This window comes from Pristis pectinata, chromosome 3 (assembly GCF_009764475.1).
Source record: "Pristis pectinata isolate sPriPec2 chromosome 3, sPriPec2.1.pri, whole genome shotgun sequence".
Classification (NCBI taxonomy): Eukaryota; Metazoa; Chordata; class Chondrichthyes; order Rhinopristiformes; family Pristidae; genus Pristis; species Pristis pectinata.
The window spans coordinates 36,364,697-36,392,191 of NC_067407.1; the positions used below are offsets into that span (position 1 = coordinate 36,364,697).

The following is a 27,495-nucleotide window of genomic DNA, read 5'->3' on the forward strand; positions in this document are numbered from 1 at the left end:
CCTTGTAAATCTTTTCTGCACCCTTTCCAGTTTAATAACATCTTTCCTACAGCAGGGCGACCAAAACTGAACAGTATTCCAAGTGTGACCTCACCAGCGCCCTGTACAACCGCACCATGACTTACCAACTTTTATACTCAATGCCCTGACTTATGAAAGCCAGCGTGCCAAAAGCCTTCTTCACCACCCTATCTACCTGTGACTTGACTTCCAGTGAATCAAGTACTTGTACTCCGAGGTCCCTCTGTTCTACAACACTCCTCAGGGCCCTGCCATTCACTGTGAAAGTCCAACCTGGATTTCACTTTCCAAAATGCAACACCTCGCACTTATCTGAATGCATTTGCCATTCCTCGGCCCACTTACTCAGCTGATCAAGATCCCCCCTGTAATTTTTAATAACCTTTGCATTGTCCACTATACCACCTATTTTAGTTTCATCTGCAAACTTACTATCCACGCCTTGTACATTCTCATCCAAGTCGTTGATATAGATGACAAATAACAGTGGGCACAGCACCGACCCCTGAGGCACACCACTAATCATGGGCCTCCAATCCAAGAAACAACCTTCCATGATCACCCTCTGCTTTCTACCATCAAGCCAATTGTGTATCCAATTAGCCAGATCTTCCTGGATTCCATGTGATTTAATCTTCCAGAGCAGCCTACCGTGTGGAACCTTATCAAAGGCCTTACTGAAGTCCATATAAATCATGTCTACCACCCTGCCCTCATCAACTTTCTCGGTCACCTCATCAAAAAAACTCAGTAAAGTTCATAAGACACGATCTCCCATGCACAAAGCCATGCTGACTATCCCTAATCGACCCCTGTCTTTCCAGCTTTTTGTATATCTTATCTCTCAGAATCCTCTTCAGTAACTTACCTACCACAGGTATTAGACTTACTGGCATACAATTCCCGGGTTTTTCTTTGCCATCCTTCTCAAATGAAGGCACAACGTTTGCTACCCTCCAGTCTACCAGCACCTCACCCGTGGCTAGGGGCTGCTGCAATTTCCCCTCTAGCCTCCTGCAGTGTTCTTGGATATACCTGATCATGCCCTGGAGATTTATCTACCTTCATACCTTTTAGGTCATCCAGCACCCTCTCTAATGCAGACTATCCCAAGACCTCCCCATTTACTTTTCCTAGTTCTGGAGTCTTCATGTCTGTCTCCACAATAAAAACAGAGGAGAAATATTCATTACGGACCTTGCCCATCTCCTGCGGCTCCATACAAAGGTTTTCTTTGGTCTCTGAGGGGCCCTGTTCTCTCTCTAGTTACTCTTTTTCGGTTAATATACTTATAAAATCTTTTTGGATTGTCTTTAAATCTTCTTTGTCTAAGTTGTTTCATGCTCCCTTTTTGCCTTCCTGATTTCCTTCTTGAGTACACTTCTGCATTCCTTTTACTCTTCCAGGGATTCACTTGATCCCAACTGCCTGTACCTGACCCATGCCGCCTTTTTCCTGGCTAGAGCCTCAATATCCCTCGTCATCCAGGGTTCCCTACTCCTACCAGCCTTGCCCTTCACTCTAACAGGAACATGCAGACCTTGAGCTCCCACTATCTCACTTTTAAAAGTCTCCCATTTGCCTGTGGTTCCTTTGCCTGCAAACAATCTACTCCCATCAACTTTTGCAAGCTCCTGTCTCACACCATCAAAATTTGCCTTGCCCCAATTTAGAACTTGAATCTGTGGACCAGTTCTGTCCCTTTCCATGACTATTTTAAAACTAATGGAATTATGGTCACTAGTCCCAAAGTGCTCCCCCACTGTCACCTCAGTCACTTGCCCTGCCCTTTTACCCAAGAGTAGGTCGAGCTTTGCTCTCTCCCTAGTAGGGCCCTCTATATGTTGCCAGGGAAACTTTCCTGAATGCACTTAACAAATTCCACCCCATCTAAACCTTTAACAGTATGGCAGTCCCAGTCTATGTTAGGAAAATTAAAATCCCCTACTATGACAACTCTATTATTCTTACAACTCTGCACAATCTCCCTACATATTTGTTCTTCAAATTCCCCTCGACTATTTGGGGGCCTATAGTACAAACTCTTCTGATTTCTCAGCTCCACCTGTAAAGCCTCACTGGATGATCCTTCAGTAATTTCATTTCTGACTACTGCTGTGACATACCCCTTTATGAAAAATGCAACTCTGCCTCCTGTCTTTCCTCCACCTCTATCCCGCCTAAAGCACCTGTACCCCAGAACATTAAGCTGCCAGTCCTGTCCCTTCCTTAGCCATTTTTCCATAATGGCTATAATATCCTAGTCCCACGTAGCTATCCAAGCCCTGAGTTCATCCACCTTACCTGTCAGACCTCTTGCACTGAAATAAATGTAATTTAATCCAATAGGCTTTCCTCACTCCTGGCCATTCTCCTGCCTGTCACGCCTATTAACATGCTGGCTCTGACTTTTTGCATCACTTACCAGCCTCTCATTTGCCTCCCTGATGCTTGGGATCCCACAATCCTCCAATCTAGTCTAAACCCACCCTAATAGCTCTAGCATATCTGCCTGTTTTTAATGGTAATAATTATGACTATACCTTGGCTGAAAGCTGCAGGAGGTTAATTAAAAACAATGGCAAATGCTATTTTCCTGAATTAAAGGTAGCATTAATTGCTACTCTCACTTAGCCCTTGGTGACAAGGTGACACGGTAGGGCAGCATAGTGTTGCAGGAATTAATGATGCTGCCTTACAGCTCCAGGTAACCAGGTTTGATGCTAAACTTGGGTGCTGTCTGTGCATTCTCAGTTCTCTCCGTGACTGTTCAGGGTTTTCTTAAGGTACTCTGGTCTCCTCCCATATCCCAAAGACATGCTATTAGGTTAATTTGCGACTGTAATTTGCTTCTTAGTATAGATTAATGGCAAAAAGAATTAAAGAAGAGTTGTTGGGCATGTGTGAGAGAGAATAATTTGCAGGAGTACAGGGAAATAAGGAGAGGGGGAATGGGATTGCTTCCTTGGAAGCAGGCAAGGACTAGATGGACCGAATGGCCACTTTCTGCATCAAGAATTTGTAGTGATACGAATTACTATTTTTAATTGTTCAGTCTTGTGTCACTTGCTTTATAATCTAATTGGAACAACATAGAAGTTTAACATTTGGCATCATTACTCTGTGAAATTGACAGCAACTTTAGAACTTTTGTGCATCCTGAATTTCCTGCCTGGAAATCCACGTCCCTTCTTGCAACTTTCTACACCCTAATTCAGGGCAATTGTTTAAACAAACAAATTTCAGTTATTTATGAATGCTATCAAATTCCCTAAATATATTAAATATTATATAAATTCCCTAAATATTAAATATATGAAAGTTGTGCAATTTTTTACATCATTCTAAGCCAAATTGTAGTTTAGAAAATTTTCTGGCTCTTAAAAAAACCTCATTTTAAATTCAAAATACAATATTTTATAATAAATTATTTTAATGACTATTTGGCACTCTATTTGATGCTTAAGGAGTTAAATGCAAATTGTTTTCTATTATTTAAACTAAAAAAAACTTTATTTACAGCACGGTAACAGGCCCTTTCAGCCCAATGAGTCTGCGCCGCCTATTTAAACCCATGTTAACCTACCCGTACGCCTTTGGAATGTGGGAGGAAACCGGAGCACCCAGTGGAAACCTACGCAGACACGGGGAGAATGTACAAGCTCCTTACAGACAGTGACGGGAATTGAACCCTGATCGCTGGCACTGTAATAGCGTCAGGCTAACTGCTACGCTACCGTGCAAAGTCTTTAATGTAATTGGCTGCTCAGCCAGCTATTGGATTGCCAGGGATCCCTTTGAAATAATAATCGCTGACAGCTGCAGGTATTGGAAAACGGGAAGCCTTCACAATTGTTGTTAGATCTGCTAGGTCTGTGCAGAGGTATCTGAGGTCACAGTGACTACAGTTGCTTTGTTGCTCACAGTGGCTTTTGAGGCTATATTTTAATTGACTTAAGCCATTATTTGCAGTTCTCCACAATTTCTTTGGATTTCCATCTTACTGTGCCACAACTTTGGCTGAAAATTGTAGGAAGTTAATTAAAAGCAAGGTGAACATTAATTTCTTGAATTAAAGGTACCTTTATTGCCACTTTCACTTAGCTCCTGATGACTTTGTAGTAGGGCAAGTTATTACTTTTCATATTCCATTCTTGCATCGCTTCTTACTGTATAACCTCAAAGGAATAACAGAAGTTTGCATATAATTTTAATTATGTTTTCAAAATTGAAGTTTAGACTAAATAGATATTTTGATATAAATCTTTATGGATATATTGTTATAACTGCCTGAGGCACTCGCACTATTTCCTCGAATGACTGCATCCATTTCAAAACAGTGTCAGAAAACATTTTAATTGTCAGCTTTTGTGTTTCCATCCAAAATATCAATCTAACACCCTGTATTGCAATTTCATAAATATAATGGGGTGACTTCACATTATACTGGATCATAAGCATAGTCTGTACATTACTGTGATGTTCACTTTGTCACTTTCATTTAAGGTTTCTTAATCAACTGGAGATTCCAATCTGTGTTTTATTATTCTATTAACAAGTAAATTTTAATAAAAACAACATTTTGATTAATTGTGAGTTTTATGATATAAATGTTAAAATAGACTGATTATGCTAAAGGTATTAATCTAAATAATGTTCAGTGGAAATAATAATCTCAAAAAGCAATAATGCTTCTGGGAAAGGTTATCTCGTGATGTTATTTTGGAACATGCAATGCTAAACTAATGAAAGGACAATACAATCAAATCTGCCAGGGAAGATGTAAATTTGTTTATAATGAATAATTATTGTAAGGATATTGTATTAATAATTTAAGCAAGTCTTTTGTTTAGTATCATGTTTAGCTTAACGTAATTTGAAATGCCTGTTTAATCTGTTTAATAGTGTTTGCATGAGAACATTAGATGAGTTTTATTGTTAATAAATTAAAAGTAGAGCATAATTTTGGTCTTTCTCAATTTCATTACTCCATTTCATATGTAAAGTAACCATCTCTAGTTAGCATTGGGGGCTTTGTAACAGTGACAATTAACTCCTTTAATGACTCATGAAGGAGAAAAGCAAACTTCTCCTCAAAAAATCTATTTAGACCAGACTTCTACTGTTGCTCCTAGATTACTCACAAAATTGATAGTTAAGATATGTTTTGCTCAATGACAGCAGACTTGTTCAATATAATTTTAAGTGTTTTAATCTGCCATTTACCTAGCTAATACTAATTGGATTACAAGCTTCAAGAAAACAATGTATTGAGTTCTGGTGGTTTACTAGAGCTGAAGGTGGCGATCACCCCACATTAAATGGGGCCTAACCTGTTCGGGCAGGACATGGACACTTAGCAGTCTGAATCTTATAGACTGCCCAGCACAGATCCATCATCGAGAGCATACTGTAACTGATTAGAAAAATATGGTTTTGTCATATCCCTACTGTCCTTTGACAGCTGTGCTTTGTGTATGTTTTTCCTCCATTTCCCAAGTGGCTGCCTTTCGTATAATTTGACATAACTGGCACTAAATTAGGTTGTCAAATTGTGCTGGTCATGTCAAATTATAAGCATCTTTGTATAGAGGATTGACTTCCAATGGGTTCTCCATTCAACATAGCCAGAATACTGTTACATACATTTTCAGACAGAATAAAAGCTTTTGTCTTTATCAGTCCTGCATGCATATGATGTTAATACAGAACAAAAGGATAATGTTATATCTTCCAATCTCTCATTGAAAATGATCAACTCTGCTGTAGCAACTTAACCTTTGCCACCCGTTACTTTGTTGGATGTGTTTTTACTGGTACATTTAGTATGAGCTATAAACTTAATTTATTTTAATTTCAGGCCCAATTTGGTCGACGATGGACAAAAATCGCAAAGCTGATTGAATCGCGGACAGTACTGCAGGTGAAAAGTTATGCCAGACAGTATTTTAAGAGCAAGGTGAGCTTGGCCAAAGATTTACCCTTATTTTTGACAGTCCTCTCTAAAAGATATGAAATTTTGCTGGGATATTAATCCCAGAAGAGCACCAGCCTTCGGGTTCTTTGTCCACAGAACTATTTCTCATGTATGAGAAGAGGCATTGCTTATGGGGACAATTACTGAAAATTTGAAGGTATCAGGATAGGCTGTTTTCCTATTTAATGATGGCATATAGGAATTTCTGATTATAGGAACCTCAATTAACTTCTGGGCCCTATCTGGATCCATTGCAGCCAATTGTAGCTGGCACAATGTGGTGCCGTGGCTGACAGCAAGTAGCTTAAAACAATTTGGGCTGGAATCTCAGACAACTGGTCTGTAAATTGGGAAACTAATCTAAGGAATGTGACAGTGGTCAGGCAATGGCTAGAATTTAATAAAAATGAGTAGCAACAAATATACATTCCTTTAAGGCACAAGCAGCACAACACAAAAGTGGTCCAACCACAGATTGTAGGAGAAATTAAAGATATATTAAACCTAAGGAAAAGGCTTATAACATTGCTGGAAGGAACAGTAAGCCTGAGGATTAAAGCACTATAGTATTCAGCAAAGGATGACCGAAGATAGATAAAGAAAGTGGATATGAGAGTAAACTAGTGAGAAATGTATAAACAAACTGTATATAAAATGTAAAAGACTAGTTAGGGCAAATCCGTGTCTCTTACAGACAGAGATAGGAAAAAAGAAAAGTTAGAAGAATTAAGCAAATGCTTTGTGTTTCTCTTCATGGAAGAACATATAGAAAACTTTCCAGAGCTACTGGAGAACTAAAGATTCAGTGCTTTTCACTGTACCTCGGTACAAGTGACAATAATAAACCAATACATAGAGTCGTAGAGCAATACAGCACAGATACAGGCCCTTCGGCCCAACCAGTCCACGCCGACCACGGTGCCCATTCAGCTAGTCCCAATTTCCTGCATTTGGCCCATATCCCTCTAAGCCCCACCCCTCAATGTACATATTCAAGTGCTTCTTAAATGATACTATTGTGCCTGCTTCAACCACTTCCTCTGGCAGCTCATTCCATATACTCACCACCCTCTGTGTGAAAAGATGGCTCCTCAAGGCCCTTTTAAATCTTTCCCCTCTCATTCCTAAGTCTGTGCCCCCTAGTTTTGGACTCCCCTACCTTGGGGGAAAAGACTGTTACCGTCCACCTTATCTATGCCTCTCATAATTTTAAACATTTCTATAAGATTGCCCCTCATTCTCCTACGTTCCAAGGAATAAAGACCCAGCCTGGCCGATCTCCCTCTATAACTGAGGCCCTCTAGTCCTGACAACATCCTCGTAAAACTCTTTCCAGTTTAACTGCGTCTTCCCTATAACAGGGTGACCAAAACTGCACAGTACTCCAAGTGCAGCCTCACCAATAATGTAAACAACTGCAACATAATATCCCAACTCCTATATTCAGTGCCCTGACTGATGAAAGCCAGCGTGCTAAACGCCTTTTTCACCACCCTGTCTACCTGTGATGCCGCTTTCAAAGAACTGTGCACTTGTACTCCTAGGCCCCTCTGTTCCAATACATTCCATAGTGCCCTACTATTCATAGATTAAGTCCATCATCTCACATTTATCTGTATTGAAATCCATTTGCCACTCTTTGGCCCACTTCCCTAACTGTTCGAGATCCCCCTGTAATCTACGATAACCTTCTTCACTATGAGCAACACCTCCTAATTCCGTGTCATCTGCACAACACCTCCTAATTTCGTGTCATCAAATAAAGGACATCATTATTAGTTAACTCTAATACTTGCCATTAGAAGTTAATGAGCCTGAAAAATGAAATATTCCACAGACCTGATGATCTGCATTCCAGAGTTTTGAAGAAGCTATAAAGACATTGGATGCTCTGGTTTCATCTTCTACAATTCTAGATTCTAGAATGGTTCATGCAGATTGGAGGTAGCAAATATGACCTCACTGTTTAAGAAAGGACAGAGTGAAAAAATAAAACTATTAACTTGTTAGCCTTACATTGGAAATAGGAAAACTCTGGAATCTATAATCAGGCATGTGAGATCAAGGCACTTAAAAATGATAAATAAAAACAGAAAATGCTGGAAATACTTCGCAGGTCAGGCCGCATCTGTGCAAAAAGAAACAGAGCTAACGTTTAAGGATGAAGATCCTTTGTCGGAAGGACTCAAAAGAAACTTGTTAAACTGTAGGGGTGGGGGAGTTGACAGTTGGGTAATGTATTTAATACGGTAAAACAGGTGTGACCATGTGGATAGGCAGTAAATGAGATTATTTGGTCAGTGAGTGAATGGGAGTGGTTAGAGTGAGAACATAGACAAAAGACTGTAGGAGTTGGGAAATACAGAGTAGGAAGGCATGCCAGAGGGAAAAAAGGGTATAAAAATAAACAGGCTGAGCCAATGTCACAGATGTTCAACTGATACAGACAGAGAAATCAAGTTACCTGAAGTTGTATAATTCAATATTAAGTCCAGAAGGCTGCAGTGTGCCCCGGTGTAAGATGAGGAGTTGTTCCCCAAGCTTGTGTTGGGCCTCACTATAACAGTGCAGGAGGCCACAAACCGATAGGTCAGAGTGGAAGTGGGTTGGAAATTTAAAGTGGCAGGTAACAGTGAGCTTGTGGTCACCTTGGTGGACTGAATGCAAGTACTCCACGAAGTGGTCACCCAATCTGTGTTTGGTTTTTCCAATGTAGTGGACACCACGTTGTGAACACTGAATATAGTACACTAGATTGGAAGAAGTCCAAGTGAATCGCTGTTTCACCTGGAATGACTGTTTGGGTCCCTGGAATGTGGGAAGGGAAGAGGTGAAAGGAGAAGTGTTGCATTGCCTGCAGTTGCAAGGAAAAGTGCTGTAAGAGATGGGGTGTTGATGGGATTGGAAGAGTGGGCCAAAGAGTCGTGAAGGGAATGGTCCCTGAGAGATGCTGAAAGAGGAGGAGAGAAGGTGTGTCTGGTGGTGGAAGTTCCTTAAGATTAAAAGAAAAAACGATTGAGCAGAGTCAATATGTATTAATGAAAGAAAAAATCATGTTTGACTAATCTATTGGAGTTCTCCAAGTATGTATCAAATAGAAGAGTCTAGGTCCCATGCAGGAGATTGGTGAACAAGGTTAGAGCACATAAAATTAGGAGTAACAGACTACTATGGATTGAGAGTTGGTGAGCAGATAGAATTCAAAGGGTAAGACTAAACACATTGTTCTTAGTTTGGCAGGCTATAACTAGTGGGACAATGGAGTTGGTGCTTGGGCCCCAAAGATTTTCAATCTATATCAACAATTTGGCTGAGGGGTCTAATTGTAGTAGTTTTAAGTTTGTGATGATATGAAACTAAGTAGGAAAGGGAGTAGTGATGAGGATACAAAGGGACTTCAGGGTGATATAGACAAGTTGGGTGACTGAGCAACAACATGGTAAATGGAGTACTATGTGGAAAAATGGGAGATTATCCATTTTGAGGAGAGAAACAGAATTGCTGCGTATTTTTTTAAATGGTGAACAATTGGGATGTATTGATATTCAAAAGGACCTGCGTGTCCTTTTACACAAGTCATAGAAAGCCAATATGCAAGTGCAGAAAGCATTTAGGAAGACAAATGGTGTGTTGCCTATTATTGCAAAAGGGCTTGAATACAAGAGTAAGGATATCTTCCTACAATTACATAGGGCATTGGTGAGACCACAGCTGGAGTATTGTGTATAAGTTTGGTCTCCTCAACTAAAAAGGGATTTACCTGCTATAGAGGGAGTGGAGAGAAGATTTGCTGGTTCCTGACAAAGGAGGGGAGATTGAGTAGGCTAGGCCTCTATTCATATAGAGTTTAAGAGAAATGTAGAAAATTCTTAACAGGGCTCAAAAGGATGGATGGTTCCCCTGACTACAAAAACTAGAACGAGGGGTCACAGTCTCAAAAAAAAAGTGGGGTAGTTCAGTAAATTTCTTCATTCAAAGGATTGTAAATCTTTGGAATTCTCTACCAAAGGGCTCTTGGAGGCTTAATCAATGATTGGTTCAAAATAGAAATCAATAGATTTCAGATTACTAAAGAAATCAAGAGATGTGGGAATAAGGCAGGAAAATAGTTTTCCTGGTAGATCAGCCATAAGCGTTGAATGGTGGAGCAGGTTCAAGGGCCCCAATGACCTATTCCTGCTCCTATTTCTTATGTAAGACTGATTACCACACTAAAGAGTACGTTTAACAGCTCAGTCATTTAGGTACTAAACCCTTATGAAGATGACATGTGTTTCTGCCCCATTAGACTATATACAGCACATTATACCATGCTTTAAAACAACTTAGCCTCAAAATTCTATCTCGTAGAACAACGCTTTTGTGTACAATGTGTGAGAAATTTATCAGAGACTACAACACACTTCTAGTTTTTAGTCCAGATAGTCCAAGTGTATGGTACATATTCATCTGGAAGCTGCTAAGCACCATGATGTCAAATGACTTGCAATAGTTGTTTTGATGTAACTTTGGCAAAATGGTACTGCGTATGTGAAGCTAGTGAATGGCAGAGCCACATTTAAATAGTTCCCAACTGGAGGCATTACCCTGGGCCACATGTTCAACAATATATTATTGCTAATAGCGCTTGCACTTTGGTGGCTGGGCCTCTGCGTTGCCATTTCAATGAAACATTTTGGATGTTTTATGATTTCTAACCCATAAAGCCTCTATCTTTCAATTCAATATTAAATATTGATTAAATATTGTAAATGTATGACAGAAGAAGGGCTCTCCATGATGTGTTCTCCATGCAGGCTGACAAACAGCTGTAAGGCTAATCCCATTTCCCAGCTCTTGGTCCTTGGTCTTGGATGTTATGGCATGTTAAATGCGTAGCCAAGTGCATTTTAAATACAAGAGTGTTTCTGCCTTTACCATTCTTCCAGGCAGTGAATTCCAGTTCTCCACCACCCATTGAATGAGAAAAAATTCCTCAACTGCCTTCAAAGTTTCCTTCCAGTTTCCTTAAAATCCATGCAACCTGTTAAAAGGCATATCTGCTGAAGGAAATGGGTCAGTCTCACTAAGTCTATCTAGCCCTCTTGTTTCAGGAGCATAATAACCAGAAGCAGGAGTAGGCCATTTAGCTCCTTGCTCTACTGTTTCGTAAGGTCATGGTTAATCTTTTACCTCTGTTTCACTTTCCTATACTGACCCCATATTCCTTGATCCCTTAATATCCAAAAACCTATCAGTCTTTGTCTTGATTATACTCTCTGCCGGAGCCTTCACATCCTCTTGAATGGAGAATTCTGAAGATTTACTACCTTTGGGTAATTTTATACACTTCAGTTAATTCTCCACACTGCTTCCTCTTTTCCAAGGAAGACAAACCTAGCCTAATATGGCTACTTAATCCTCATAATTAACATTCTCCAAAGCTGACATTATCTTTGTAAATCTCCATGTGGAACTGCTGGCATTTTGCAGTTGGAAAGTTTGGGACTCCCATCCAAGCGTGCATGAAGGGGGAAGCCATGAATTAGCTTGAGATTTTCTCCACTGTTATTCCAACTACACTCTCCATTGAATACCTCACAGATTCCAGGCATGGAGAGCCAACGCTGCAACTTGTCAGCAGTTCTGCTGGGAAATTGGCTGCTGAATCTCTGTCAGGTTAGATCTGGCACAGATTCAGAGGCTCCATCCATTTCAGTGGCAGGAAATGACTATGAGGGTGAAAACTAAGGTTCAGGTAATTTACACCTTTGTTTATTAATTGATTTTAATTTTTTTTCAGTATTTTATCTTTTTTTAAAGGTTTTAATATAGCTTGATTAATTTTAATAGCTTTAAGGGGTATTCTGAAATATTCAGAACCTTTGACAGTTTTATTATTATTAATAATAAATAATAATAATAATAATAATAATAATAAATACTCAGAATCTTTGACAGTTTTAATAGCTGGTAAGCCAGGATATGGCTTAGCCAGATGTCAAAATGCTTCTTTGGACAGGGCTTCCCATTTAGGGTAGAAAGGTGCTGTGTGACACAGGGCATTGTTAAGCTGGTTGGAGAGTAGGTGGTTTGTTGGTCCCAAGAAATTCGAGACCATACTTTCAGCAGAGTGGCATATGAAAAACTCTAGTTAGTACTAACTGTGCCTATCTCCGTCATTGGCTTCATCAGCCACTTCAGAACCCACATAACTGGAGTGCAGCCAAGTCATCCTCAGTGAGAGTGAGTCCGATGTGAGATCTATTGACACTGCCATAAGTGGAGCAGGAAGTGCAGGTGAGTTACTGGCATGAGAGGTGGTGAGCTCCATCTGTCATTTTTGCCGGGCTCCTGTGTTCTCATCATTTCAGGATGTTACACTTTTTCAAAGGACTTTGGGAACATCCTTGAATTGTTTCCTCTGTCCGCCTGGTAATCTCTTGCCATAATGGAGCTTGGGAGCTCGTGTTGGGCTTGTGAGCGACTTAGCCAGCCCACTGGAGCCAGCTGAATAATTAGAGCCTCAAAGCTATGGATGTTAGCCTGGGAGAGGACTTTGATGTCAGTTCACTTACCCTGCCAGTGCATTTTGAGGATTTTCTGAAGCCTGCTTTGATGCTAACTTTCCAGGGTTTTTTGCTGCCTTACATAAGTAGTTCATGTTGAAAGCATAAGGGAATGCAGGCATCATTGCTGCCCACTAGACCATGTGCTTTGTGTCAAGTTTGAGGTCTTGATCTTCAAACACTTTTCCTCACATGGCTAAAGAATGCTGGTGCACTGAATTGACTCTAATGAATCAATGTCACGGAGAAGTGGCTCCTGTGATATGGAAAATAGTTCTCATTTTTAGGGTCTAATCAAGGCTGTTGGGAGTGGAGTCAGGTTGTTAGTGGATGTTTAGTATTAGGCCCTTATAAGCTTTAGTGAATGAGTCAGTAATGACTCTACATGTATGCAAGCATTATTTGCATATTGGAGCTTGATGACTAAGGTTGATGTGATGGTGTAGTTTTCTATTGGTCCTACAGAATAACTTCACACCACTGGAAGCTTTTTGGGGGTGAGCTGCAGTATTGTGGTGAGAGGGTTTTGTAAGATCAAAAAAGGCCTAGTATAATGGTTGATGCAGCTCCCTGAATTTCCCTAAGAGTTGTTGCACATTCAGGATAGCATCCATTGTGTCTCTATGTTGATGGAATCCACACTGTAATTCACAGAGCAGCTCTTTGGCCACAGGGAGGATTTTGTTGAAGAGCATCCTTAAGTGTAATGGAGGCAGGACAACCAATCTGCTCCAGCTGGTGAATTTTAAATATAATAATGAGGCTGGGAGTCTAATATGCCACATGTTGTTCAGGTTTAAGTCTGGTCAGCTGGGTTTCCTTTTCAAGAAGCGTGAAAGCAGAATTTCTGGACAATTTATGTTCTGTGTGTTGTCTGAACCTATGTGCCTGTGATGCTGTTGCAAGCAAGTTTTTCATTGTGCCGTACCTCACCATACTTGTGCATATGACAACAAACTCGACTTGACTTGAGTTTGAGGGAAAATGTGTGCCTCTTAAAAGTAATGTCAGAAGAAGTAAGAACAGTTCCTACTAACCCGAAAAACTACCTGCTTCCTACCAATGGAATCACTCTTCCACCAGCCCCCTGATCATATCCTGACAACCCCCCTCAATTCATTGCAACCCCCTAAATCGGGCATCTGCCTATCTTTATTCCAGAGCTGCTGACGGTTGCACTGCGGACTAATGGGATTATAATTCCCCATGCTTTGAGCTCTTGATTTCTTGAAACTAAGTAATGTGCCAACATAGAAGTGGCCCAGAGATGTACAGGAAAGCAGAGTCATTCGATTTCAATAATATTATTGAGCTTACAAAGAAAAAATATGTTTTATGGAACTGTATTTCAAGATCTTGCTACCTTGTAAGCAACGGGCACTGTGCTTCAAGACTTTTCCTTAGTCTCAGAGTCCAAACTTGCCTCTCTGAATTTTTTAAGTCTGCAGATTGATGAAGCAGTGACTATCAAATTTTTTAACTTACAGTAGTTCTTAGAAACATTCCATACATGTTTTCTAAAAGGTGAGATGTTACTATTTCCTCAGTGCAGAATTAGAATTGATTAAATTGTGAAGTAAACTAATCCTTAGATCATCAGTTGTGATCATGATTTAACAAAAAATTGGGAATTTGAATTTGTCATAATATGCAAATTCTTGAAGGTAGACATTAGTGGGGAGTATTGGAGAAATAATTGGAACTTCAAGTCTTTCATGTGAAATTTGTCTTAAATATTGTAGGCAAAAAATGAAAAACCTGTGACAGAGGCAAGTATCTGGACTCCTGAAAATGGAGCCAAGCATTTGAAGATAGGACCAGAGCCGTACAACACTACAGCATCACGAGGTCAGGCTTTTCCTACTGTCAATGCTGTTAAGATTGAGCATATGTCTGATGATGAAGATGTGGATGTCTTGGATGAAACAGATAGTGACTATGATGGCCTTCAGGAGCAGAAGGAAGTGAAAACTCAATTTGATTCAAAGACGAATGAACCCAAGGTAAATAGCCATGGTTACAGTGATTCTGGACTAGATGAATCTCTGCTTATTTCTTCCACTCCTGCTGTGACCTTGCAAAAATGTTTTCAGATATCAGACATACAGGAAATATCCAAAGATAGTAAGACAAACAGTAGCAACACTGACAACATAAAGCATATGATTGATGAGAGTAAAGAAATTGAAACACCATTAAAAGCAGCCAAGGAAGACATTGTGGGCTACACAAATTGTGAATGTGCTCTGGATACAATGAGTGAAGAATTAGTAAAGCAAGTACCAGAATTTCTAGAATTTAAGCAATTAGAAGAAAAGGAGGAATTTCAAAATGATAACTGTGTGTATAGTGTGGCAGAATCAGTTTGTGAAATGGAAGTGGATGAAGAGAACTGTGATAGTGAAGAAGGAGAGGTATTGAAACCCCCTGCACAAGAAGTAGTATTGGACAAAAATATGATCACAGAAGATGAGAAGCAAGCTATTCCTGAGTTCTTTGAAGGACGATCATCGAAAACACCAGAACGTTTTCTGAAAATACGTAACTACATCCTGGATCAGTGGTAAGAGAAATCTGTGTTTTAAACCCATATAAAATGTTGATAATATATAAAGTAGAGTAGTAACATTTTAAGGTTATTGTTTTGTTACTTACTTGAAAACTTCATTCAGATAAAAAAATCACTAATTTCTAACTATTTCACTCTGAAGAAGCTGCGATATTATGGATTTAGTATTAGTATTACATTATAACTTGATTGGAAATACTTTTAAAATTTATGAAACAAATATCCATATTTTGATTTTTTTTTGAAGGGTGGAACTTTTTGGTTAAAATACTTCTATGCATCCTATCAATTTGAAGAATGAAACAAAGAGAATAGGAAGAAAAGTATTTCTTGAGGCTTTCATAAATATACCAGGGAAATGTCAACTAGTGAATTTTACTCTGCAGAACAGTAAGCACGTGGGAGAATTTTTATTTGAATCATCTCTTATTTCTGTCTCAGTTGGGATTTCTTGAGTCATGCACCTACAGGTAATCTGGTGCAAACATTTAACAGTCTGCTTCTGAAGCATTTGGAATCGTGATTTGGTGATGTATTAACCTTCTCTATCAGTGCTATCAATATATTGGAACAGTTTGGCAGGAGACGTATGCGATCTGGAATGCTATACTACAGTCAGAATGTTTGGATGGATGATGACATGTTTTCTTCTTGCAGGGACAAATGTAAACCTAAATACTTGAATAAAACATCAGTTCGTCCAGGGCTGAAAAACTGTGGAGATGTGAATTGCATTGGACGGATACATACATACTTGGAACTAATTGGAGCGATAAATTTTGGCTGTGGTAAACTTGTCCTATGTTTCATTTAAGAGATAAGGATTTTTGAAAATGCTCAATTTGAATATATTTAATGATCTGTCTTCCTAGTGCAGTGGGCATTAATCTGAGGAGAAAAATCCCTATGAGAAATAGTTTCCATATTCTTTTTATGATTTCAACATTTGATACCATTTCAAAAGTGTCAATTTTCCTGGTAATCTGAAAAACCACTTGGTTCTCTGTTCCTTTTATAAATTTGTTTTGTTTTTCTTTATTAATTCTATTGGTTTTTAAACCATTCTCCATTTATTTTCAGAAATGTAGTATTTTTTAAAATGTATGTGAGTGTGTGTGTTTGAAAACAAGTGGGGTTAAGTAAATTGAAATTGACAGCATGCTTGGAAGCCATCTCCAACCTGCCAGCTTCCTCCTATCTCGTGTATCAAATGATATTCAAGCAATCCGCACCACCCCTCCCTCTGGAGATTTCAATAGGTTAAGCACTCAATTACTGCAATATTTGTCTTGGTTAGTATGTCCAGGAGATCTTTGGACTTTGTGGAACTTGATAGTGTAAGTAAGATGAAAAATTAGCAGCACTGGAGCTCACTGAAAAACAAGTCCATTCAAAAATCACTGCAAGCTCAAAGCTGCTTTCTTTAGTGTCCCTGAGAATGATTTTGTTTACAGAACTAGAGATGAGGACTAACTTAGTTCACCTTTGGAGTTTAGGAATTTGAAATTACCATGTGTCTTGTACTTTGAAGTTTGATTTGAAGCCTTATGGCATACTTTGGATGAGGATCATGAGGAACAGCAGCAGGAGCAGCAATTGCCTCCACTTTGCAGATGTCCAGCTCCACAGGAAGGAGGAATCATCAGAGAAATGCAGTTGGTAGAGCATACCCTCAACATGTCTCAACACCATTGTCTCAGGAGTCTCAAGATAATGGCAGATATTTCCAGCCCACTGGAATAGGACCTGCTTCCAATTAGATCTTAAGGCCATACTTTACCATTTCTGTCAAAGTCACCACTGACATTAGCTTCCTTACTTCAGGAGCTTTCCAAGTCTCTGGTGGAAACATTTGCACTTCTTGTAATAGAACACAAATAAATAAGACAGGTGACTAAAGTTTGTTTACTGGGCTTGGCAATTATAACATCTTTGGCTGCATTGAGACCAGTCAGAATGATGGAGTACTTGATTTTGCTGCACTGGACACCTCACAGATGTGAGGATGTAACTAGCTACATGCAGTTGACAGTTAAGCCACCCTAAATCACCCTGGAGGATTCATCAACTGGCAAGACTTGGATTTCATCAACATGCAGCTGTGGCATAACCACACAAAGAATCTCATGTAGGTTGTTGAAAGATTCTCAGGCAGCTAACAGAATGACTTATCCTGTGGCAGTCTGTCTTTTCCGATCTTTTTGTACCTCGAAGCTGACTACTCAGAAACAAGAAAACAGCCTTATAAATATGGCTCATGTATCCATGAGAAGCCCAACCATTTGGGCCTGCAAACAAATGGCCTTTGACGCTGAGATGCATCACTGAGTCAGCTCAGAGCTGAAGTGACCTTGCAGCATTAAATTTTAGACCATAGTCATACTGCATAGCAATAGGCCCTTCAGCCCACCATGTCCATGCTGACCATCTATACTAATCCTATTTACCAGCACTTGGTTCATAGCCTACAATATCTTTGTGATTCAAGTGTTTGTCCAGATGCTGCTTAAATTTTGAGAGAATACTTGCCTCCATCACCTTCTTAGGCAGTGCATTCCAAGTAGGATAAGCTAAAGAGTGCATATGATTCCAAGGAGGAATGTGATGTATCCAGTGCAGCATGAGTAATGCTCATTGCTGCCTATGATGTGCTAATTATTGCAGGGTTTCTTTGGGCACCATCCATCCATCTATCTTACCTGGCAGCCTCACTGTCCACATTTAACTTCCCAATACAAACCATTCATGCAAGCAGCCATGCATTCCTTTCACAGCTCCCTGATGTTCGGTGCCAATTCATGCCTTGCCTTTCAGCGCAAGTGAGAAGCAAACTATTGTGCACTAACCAAAACTGAGCAAGAGGAGAGAGTAATGGGAACAAATAATATTCAAGTGAGTCAAAATAATGGAAGCTAAATCCACTGTGTAAAGCACTCAGGTTCATACCCATTTAAACAACTGCATGTTTTTGCTTTTCCGATTACTGCTTTGTGGTGCAGCATCTTGGCTTCAGTAGAGGTAATGTTAGGCTGCTCAGATCTGTCCTCCGACTGCTGATATTCTTTTGACCAGAGGCTATTCGGTTCTGAGGTCCCGAAGAACCTTGTGGTAGATTGCCCTATACACTTATATTGTGTGAGTCACCAGATGAAAGTCTTTGTAAACAGTCCCACTGAAGAAAGATTTTCTGAGCTGATCTATTGTCTGCATGAGTCCTATGAGGGTGCATCCTTGGCATGAAGGATCTCTGAGGTGTGCTGCTTGTAATCATTCTGCACGTCTATGATACATTAGAATTGTCAAGATAAGAAAGTTTTGAATTATCATTTACGTGATCATTTTCACACAGCACTGACTTCAAGACTGTGTTATATGCAGTGTGGATGGAAGGTACTGAATTCTTTTATTGAACAGCTATTCGGTTGAAGCTCCAGTGGTCACGGAATGTGGATGAATATTCTAATGTGCTCACCTTTCTTAAACTGAAGAAGTAGTGAGATTGTGATCAGTCCAGAATCCAGGAAAGTGGTGCCCTACGCTTCAGTAGCATTCTCCAGCCATGCCCTTGTGGATCCTCTTTCTCCAGTCAGTAGATAAAACTGTCTCTCTGCAACTCCAAGCTTCCTCAATATGGCATCCAGCAAAGCATATAATTAAACAGAGCAGGATTGTTTGTTCACCGGCACTTTGTAACCTCTTTTTCCTGTGTTCTGCTGTCAATTTAAATGCTATAGAGTTAAATTGACACGTGCAAGTTGTCATTGCATCCAGTCAACCTAGTTACCAGGAAACACAGAAATAACACTATTATAAAGCCATTAACTGATGCATCACACTGATTTGTGGGTTTCCTAAATTCTGTTGGAGTCCCTCACTCCCTCTCCTTCCCCACTGTCCCAACATGTTGGCAAGTTACATTTCATCCCAGAAAATCCTTTTGTCTGGGTTTCATTGAAGCTGCATCTGATCTTCCCTTTAGGTGGTGCTGTGACTCCATGTTTGACATGTTGCTACAAAGGGTTGTAAACTATGCAGCAATGGTGTGCTGCAGTTTTGCGTGGCACATAGGTGCCGAGAACTGGGTTACATTAGAGATTTACAAAAAAAGGGCTGATCAAAAATTAGAAACAGCAGATGAAAATAGAAAATACTGGAAATAGATCTGAGTGAGGATAGTGACTCTCAGAATGTGCCTCATTTCTTGACGCCGGGAACAATGATCCTCCACACATATTAGCTCTCAATGTAAAATATCAATGCTCAGTTTTTACACAGTCAAGTGATGCAGCAGAGCTGCTTGTCAGCTCTTTATGTCTTTGATGCCCTCTGTAAACTCAGTGTGCTGTGCTCGAGTTGGCAAAGACAAAACCAAAATTGGCAGCACCCAGCTGTTGGTTAATAGAATTACAAAGCCCTGTCTTCTAACAAGATTGACTAATGCTTTGAGAGTTTCTCTCAACACTTAATTCAAGCACAAACTAAGGTGCCCACCTAATGTTGTTTGTTGTATTAATCAGACACTTCTTTTCTGGTATAATTTGAACTAGTTATGTGACAGTCTTTCAGTTTTACTTTTCTTGCTGTATTATCAGCTGTCTGTCTCCTTTCTTATTCCAGCAGCTCAGGAATCACCCTGTTCTACATGCTATTTGAACACTTTCATCATTATGGTCTTCATTACCCTCAATCCTGTAACTATTTTAATATCAGTTAGATTGAGCTTAAACATATTAATTGACATTAACAGGTATTGTAGAACATTTATTCAATATATCTGTTTTTCTATGGGATAGGGAAGACATTTTAAACTGGAGGTTTAGTAATTTTACATTCAAGTTCTGTAAGTTCTCCAGTTAAATATTAGTACTTATTCTTTGTGTTTTATCCCACACCAAAGTATCAGCAGTTTGAAACTTGTATCTGGCATCTGATGTTTTAACAGCTGTTTTTTGGTACTGAAGCGTGTTGAAGAACCATACCATCAGAATATATTAATTTTTAAATAGTCATTACAGTGACAAATCCTGAGTTACAGAAATATCACCAGAAATGGGACTTTCATAGCTGACTAATGCTCCACCTACATTCAGTAAAACTTTGATATCTGCTATTCAATTGTTCAGAAATTCTGACGGTTTGGCATGTGGCTCACCCATGCTCCCTTTAAATTTACCAGGCCCTGTTTCCAGCAATCCTTATAAACTCACTGAGCACCTGCTTCCCATGCTAATTATAAACTCAGTGGCGCCCCATTCTCACATCCCTTTTAAATTTAATGAGACCCTATTTCCTGTGCTCCCTTTTAAACTCACCTGAAAAATGTATTATACTATTCTGTAACATTTAAAAAATGTGAATTACACTTGGGTTGAGGTATTTATTGGAATAGCATCCAATAATCCAGAAAATGTGCCATTCTGCACCATCAACTCCCAAAGGTGCAGGATTGTTGGGGTTTTACTGTATTTAACAATTATGTCTGTAAAGAAAACCACTAAAAAAGTGATAAATCAATTTTTCTCCGCAATCTTCCCATCTGAAAGCACAGTACCATGATGCATTAGTATGATGTCAAATAACCTATTTATTTATGATATTTGTCAGTGAGTATTGGCAGTGCTCTATGACTTTGGTAGACATGCCATTTGACTTCAGTAGCATTGTTAAAGCCAGAATTATGTTTCCAGCAGAGGATAGCAACCAGGAATAGGGTCAGGTTTAACCCCTTCTGTCATTCAAGTGCCTGTGTTTGTGTGCATGCATGCGTACAACATTGTGATAGGGGAGTCTACATTACTTTGATCATATTTCTTGACAACATAATGTAGCATTATAAGCTGTTCTAATTTTACTAGTGATTTAGAATTCATAAAAATTGACCATTAATATCGAGTACCTTTACAAATTGATTTTTACTTTTTGTTGACATTGTCATTGAAATTCCACATGAATCAAAATCTGAACAGAGCATTATAATACCACAAAATATGGTTGATGGGCTTTTAGTAAAATTACTAAGTCTTTTTCCTTTCAATAGAACAAGCAGTATATAATCGACCACGACCTGTAGACCGAACCCGCAATAGAGAAGAAGGGAAGGACAGTGTACAAACATATGTGCTTGCTCAGAGATTACAGTCAATGGTGAGTTGAATATAGATGGTAATTGAAGCACCACACTGTAGCAGCCTTTTACACCAAAATTATTGAAATTGGTATTGGTTTATTATTGTCACTTGTACTGAGGTACAGTGAAAAGCTTGTCTTACAAACTGATCATACAGGTCAATTCATTACACAGTGCAGTTACATTGAGTTAGTACAGAGTGCATTGATGTAGTACAGGTAAAAACAATAACAGTACAGAGTAAAGTGTCACAACTACAGAGAAAGTGCATTGCAATAAGGTGCAAGGTCACAACAAGATAGATCGTGAGGTCATAGTCCATCTCATTGTATAAGGGAACCGTTCGATAGTCTTATCACAGTGGGGTAGAAGCTGTCCTTAAGCCTGGTGGTACATGCCCTCAGGCTCCTGTATCTTCTACCCGATGGAAGAGGAGAGAAGAGAGAATGTCCCGGATGGGTGGGGTCTTTGATTATTCTGGCTGCTACACCAAGACAATGAGAGGTAAAGACAGAGTCCAAGGAGGGGAGGCTGGTGTCTGTGATGCGCTGGGCTGTGTCCACAACTCTCTGCAGCTTCTTGCAGTCCTAGGCAGAGCAGTTGCCGTACCAGGCTGTGATACATCCAGATAGGATGCTTTCTATGTTGCATCGGTAAAAGCTGGTGAGAGTCAAAGGGGACAAACCAAATTTCTTTAGCCTCCTGAGGAAGTAGGGGCGCTGATGAGCCTTCTTGGCCGTGGTATCAACGTGATTTGACCAGGACAGGCTGTTGGTGATGTTCACTCCCAGGAGCCCTAGCATTTCTTTATGGATCATAGAATTGTACAGCATAGAAGCCATTTACATCATTGTCCCCATTCTCTCATAATACTGCATAATTCCATATTAAACCAGAATCACCTACTAGCCTGGGAAAAGTATGGAGTATTAAATGTAATTCATGGCTGGTTAGACCTACGATGAATGAGCAGGGTTCTTGCTGTACTGGGGTTTTACATATTTGAACTTGAGTTGTGTTCTAACCTATCTGTAACTTTTTTGGCCTAGCCTCTTTTGACGATTTACATCACAGAAATTGATGTAGAAGAATGCTAAATGCCATTCAGGCTCTCTATTCTGAACCTAATACTCTCCCCATTTTCCATTATATTTGCATTCTTTCTACCTCATTTACATTCTTCCATTTCAAAGTGTTTTTAAATTAAGTATTCACTTCAGAAATCAGATGTATTAAAGACCTGTATTCTGATGTGTTTCTTCTTGAAGAAGATAGTGATTTTTTAACTGTTGGGGAAAAAAGGTTCACTATTTACTGTTTCAAAACCTTTCATAATTTTGAGAATTCATAACTTTTATTTCAGTGAAAAGAAATCCATTAAATCCATTATAAATAACCACAACCTTTATTTTCCTCTTTGCTATTGCATCTACTTGTAAAGGATGCCCCAAACTGTCATCAGTACACCAACAGTGACCTAAGAAATGTCTGGTTCAAATTAGATGTAGCTCTGTTGTTTCATACTTAGTGCCACAATGGATTAAAGATATAATCCCATGTTTTATGGTCCTTTTAACCTATGTCATAATTTTTTAAAGATCTATTTACTTACAGCATTAGATAGTCCATATCCTTCAGGATATACTTCCTCTAACTGATCCTTTTGTTTTGTAATCCCAGTTTGTGCAGAAATACCTGATTGGTTGAGTACACAATACTTTTGGTAACAGTTGTGACAGCTTGTCCTTTAGACTGATTTATTGTCTTAGTTAAAAGGACAGGCTTCTGTGGAGATTAAAATGTTGATTCTGGGAAAATAAGCACTTGACTTCAGACCATTGCAAAGTATCTCAGATTTTTACAAATGTTAAATGCATTGGATATCATTTTACCTGTTGTCATTTCTTATTTATTGCAGCGTGCCAGAAGGCGACGTGTACGAGATTCTTGGGGGAACTGGTGTGATGCAAAGGATCTGGAGGGACAAACTTTTGAGGTATTTAGAAGGGCTTGCATTGAATGATTAGCACTCTTATTTTATTAAAATATTTTACAACTGGAATTCTTGTACATGTTTGTATTCACTTGGTATTTACAGACTACTATATTAACCTCCAAAAAATAGGGAAAAATGTATTTGTCATAATTTGGAAGAAATAAGAATTAGTTCAGAGTAAAATTCAAAATTTTAAAGATCACATATTAAATATTGAAAATAGGAGATGCTGGTAAAAAAACAAGCAGTGACGAGGAGATGCTCTTGTTTCAATGTGCAGTTTGATCTAATGGTGTCAATTGGTCCTGTAAACAGTAAACTGTTAATCAAAACAAAATGCATCCTGTTTCCAGCTTAATTTGGAGAATGGAACAAAAATATTTGCCTATGATTAGACTAGATATTTATGTCCCTCTGGACCAAGCAGATACTAGCTTGATTTGAATCACAAAGAATGAGGATACAGAACAGCAATTGTATCAGATTCACTTTGATCAACCTGTACAGCTTAGTATTGTGCAGTAATAAAACAAATAGTGAAAATGTCATTCTTCCTAGTTTCTTAGGTTTTTGGCCTTAATATCATGCTATCTGTAGTGTTGAAGAATGATACACCATGCCAACTGACAGAGCAAACTACTTTAGTTGTGAAATTAATATTACGTGCCACCAAGCTCAAGGACAGCTTCTATTCCCACTGTTAGAAGACTATTGTATGGTTCCATAGTACAATAAGAAGGACTCTTGACCTCACAATCTACCTCGTTATGACTTTGCACCTTATTGTCCACTTGCACTGCACTTTCTCTGTAGCTGTGACACTTGACTCTGCGTTCTATATTGTTTTACCTTGTACTACCTCAATGCACTGTGTAATGAATTGATCTGTATGAACGGTATGTAAGACAAGCTTTTCACTGCACCTCGGTACCAGTGACAATAATAAACTAATTCCAAGTCCAATTCCAATACTTGACACTTTGAAAGATTGGACATGTATATTCTACCTTTGGAAAATAAAAGAAATTTAATTCAACTAATTATCTACTTCGTATCATCAGCAAAGAAATGGATTTGATCATAGCACTATCATTTGATGCCTATTCACTATTCTGTCCCTGATTTTTTTTTTCACAACCAAGATTCAAACATAGATCGTAGATTTGAAAGCAAAGCAGAGGAGAGGTGAGGATGGCATGTTTGATTTGACATTGCAGAGTGCACAGTTTGAGTAAAGGGGTTTCATTGAGGGAGGGGCAAGAGCGAGTAGGATCTGTGGTAGAATCTCAATGTAGGCTTTTAGTTCAACAGCGTGACATCAGGGCAAGTCGGATAGGTAGATGGTGAGTGTTGTCTGACACTTTCACCGTTTATTAGTTATCAGTGAGAGTGGAAAGCCCATCCTGCAGCATGTAGGAGGTCACAGATGCTTCCAGAGTACCAGCAACATGTGCAGGAAGTGTCTCCAGTTGCAGCAGCTTGGGTTCTGCATTTCGGAGCTGGAAGTGTGACTTGAATCACTGTGGTGCACCTGTGAGGCCTAGAACGTCATCAGTAGTATGTTTAGGAAGATGGTCACAACGCTGCTTAAGTATTAGCAGGCAGAGAGATTGTAAAGGAGGAGCAGGTCTTGCAGAAGTTCTCTTACAGTCTCACTCTCTAATAGATTTACATTGAAAGTGATGATTCCTCAGGAGAGGGCAGACTGAGCCAGGACTTTTGCAGTGCAAGTGACTCAGCTACACAGGAGGGCAGGAGGAAAAGTGAGAGAGCAGTAGTGATACGAGATTCAATGGTTAGGGAGATCAACAGAAGACTATGGCCACAGGCTTGACTTTAGGATGACATTGTCATTGAACAGCCACAGAGTATCCAGAAATGGGACATCATGACCCATATTGGTCCCAACAACTTATGTAGGGAAAAGGATGAGGACCTTCCTGCAGGCAGAATTTAGAGCCAAGGAAAGGGTTAAAGTGGAATTACTCCCAATGTTGCATGTGACTAAGTTCTGAAATAGGAGGATAGAGCAGATAAATGTGTGACTGGAAAGATGGTGCAGGAGGAAGAGCTTAGAAGGTGGAACAGTTCCTGGGGCTGAGAGGATGTGTAGAAGTGAGACGGGGTTGCACCTCAGCAGAGCCAAGGCCAAGATCCATACTGGGAGGTGGGGTTGGGGGGGTTGTTGCTCATCATATTGGAGAGGCTTTAAACTGACAGCAGGGGGATGGGAACTGCAAGGAAGGAAAAGATGAAGTAGAGGGGTTAGAAAAGTAGTAAGCAAATTAAATAGACAGCTAAACAGCAATAGCCTCCTTACAGCATTCATAATGAGATAAGTAAATTAATGATACAAATAGAAGTAAGCATGCAGGATCTAATTACCATTATGGAAACATGGCTGCAGGGACCTTGGAGCTAAATGTGCAAGGATATTTAACATTTCGGAAGGAAAGGCAAAAAGGTACAAGAAATGGTATGGGACTATTCATAAGCGAGGGGATCAGTGCAGTGTTGAGAAATTCTCTTGACTTGACGGATCACGATGTAGAATTAATTTGGTTTGACTTAAGAAAAAGCAAAGGGCAGGAAGCATTGTAGGAGTTATTCATAAGTCACCAAAGAGTGTTTGTAATATTGGCTGTGGCATAAATCAGGAAGTTAGAGGTGTGTATAACAGGGAATGCAGTAAACATGGAAGACTGTTTAACCCATTTTTGCATAATAAACTGGAAGATAAATTCATGGAATACATACAGGATGTTTTTTTTTAGATGAACATGATGAGGAACCTATGAAGGACAAAGCTCGTTTGAATCTTGCTTTGTGCAATGTGAAAGGGTTAGTTGATAATTTTATTGTCAAGGTACCTTTAGGGAAGTGGGATCATAATATGATAGAATTTTACATTGTGTTTGAAACTGATGTAGTTTAGTATGAACCACAGGTCTTAAATCTGAACAAAAAAATTATGAAGCTGTGTGAGGAGAACTGGCTGTGGTTAATTGGAAGAATATATTGAAAGGTATGACAGTGGAAAGCAATGATTAGCATTCAAAGAAATAATCCAAAAAAAATTCTGTAAGGCATAAAAACCCAAAAGGAAAAGTAATTCCTCAGTGGCTGACAGGAGAAATTAACGATAGTATTAAATCAAAGGAAGAGGTTTATAAGGTTGCCAAAAATAACAGTCAAGCTGAGGAATGAGAGCATTTTTGAACTCAGAAAAGGAGGACCAAGAAATTGATAAAGAAAGGCAGCTTAGAATATAAGAGTAAACTGGCAAGAAGCCTAGAAACAGATTGAAGAGCTTTTATTAAGATGTTTAAAAAAAAGGACTTGTGAGGGCAAATGTGGGCCCCTCCCAGATAGAGACAGAAAAATTTATAAAGGAAAATAAGGAAATGACAGAGAAATGAAACAATTACTTTGCTTCTATCTTCATGGAAGAAGACATACAAAACTTGGCAGATATATCAGAGAATCAAGGGTCCAATGAGAAAAAGGAACTGAAGGAAGTAAGTATTAGTCAAAAAATAGCACTAGAGAAATTGGCTTGAAAGCTGATAAGTTCCAAGGATGATCTACTTTGAAAGAACTGAGCTCCATTTACATTTCCATTGATATGGAGTAGTTGTACTATCCTACAGCATCCAGACTTAGTCTGAAATTGGCAGGTAAGGTCCATACCACGCATGTTTTGAGTAATGATTGGTTCCAACAAAAATGACCCAGTCACCTCTCTGCATCTTCCACTTTCATTAAATCCCCCGCTGTCAGTATTCTGGATTTCACTATTAAGCAGAAGAATAACTAGCTCTGTCACTTTAATAACTTTGACACAAAGGTAAGATAAGGGCAGGGTTCTTTTACAGCACTGCATAAAGCTTGGAATTTATAGTGAATGTTTGACAAAAGTACTTTGTTGTAAACCTGGAAGTTGGAACTACAATTAAAGTATTTAGTATTTTGATACTCTATTATTTGAGCTAATACAAATAGGCAGAAAGCATTTTCATATATAATCCTTCTGAATTTCGAATATAGTTTTTCATAACATGCTGAATATGTATTTTATTCATTCATAGGAAGAGGGTAACACAGGCAAGGACAACAATTTTTGTCCACTGTTAATTGCTCTTGAGAAGGTGGGGTTCAACTGCTGCCTTAGACTGTGGCAGTCCCTGTGGTGAAGGTACACCCATTGTGCTGTTAGGCAGGGAGTTTAAATGAGTGGAATAATAGAAATTTGGTGAA

The 27,495-nt window shown here is 39.2% G+C and overlaps 1 protein-coding gene across 1 annotated transcript in view; it reads left to right on the forward strand.

The window, feature by feature from the left end:
* mysm1 (Myb-like, SWIRM and MPN domains 1) overlaps positions 1–27,495 on the forward strand; it is an 85,496-nt gene that overhangs the window by 28,711 nt on the left and 29,290 nt on the right. The window contains exons 8-12 of the mRNA XM_052012225.1: positions 5,882–5,980; positions 14,289–15,109; positions 15,773–15,903; positions 21,153–21,259; positions 23,161–23,238. Of these exons, the coding sequence (XP_051868185.1) occupies positions 5,882–5,980; positions 14,289–15,109; positions 15,773–15,903; positions 21,153–21,259; positions 23,161–23,238 (1,236 nt within the window). The remainder of the gene's footprint in view (positions 1–5,881; positions 5,981–14,288; positions 15,110–15,772; positions 15,904–21,152; positions 21,260–23,160; positions 23,239–27,495) is intronic.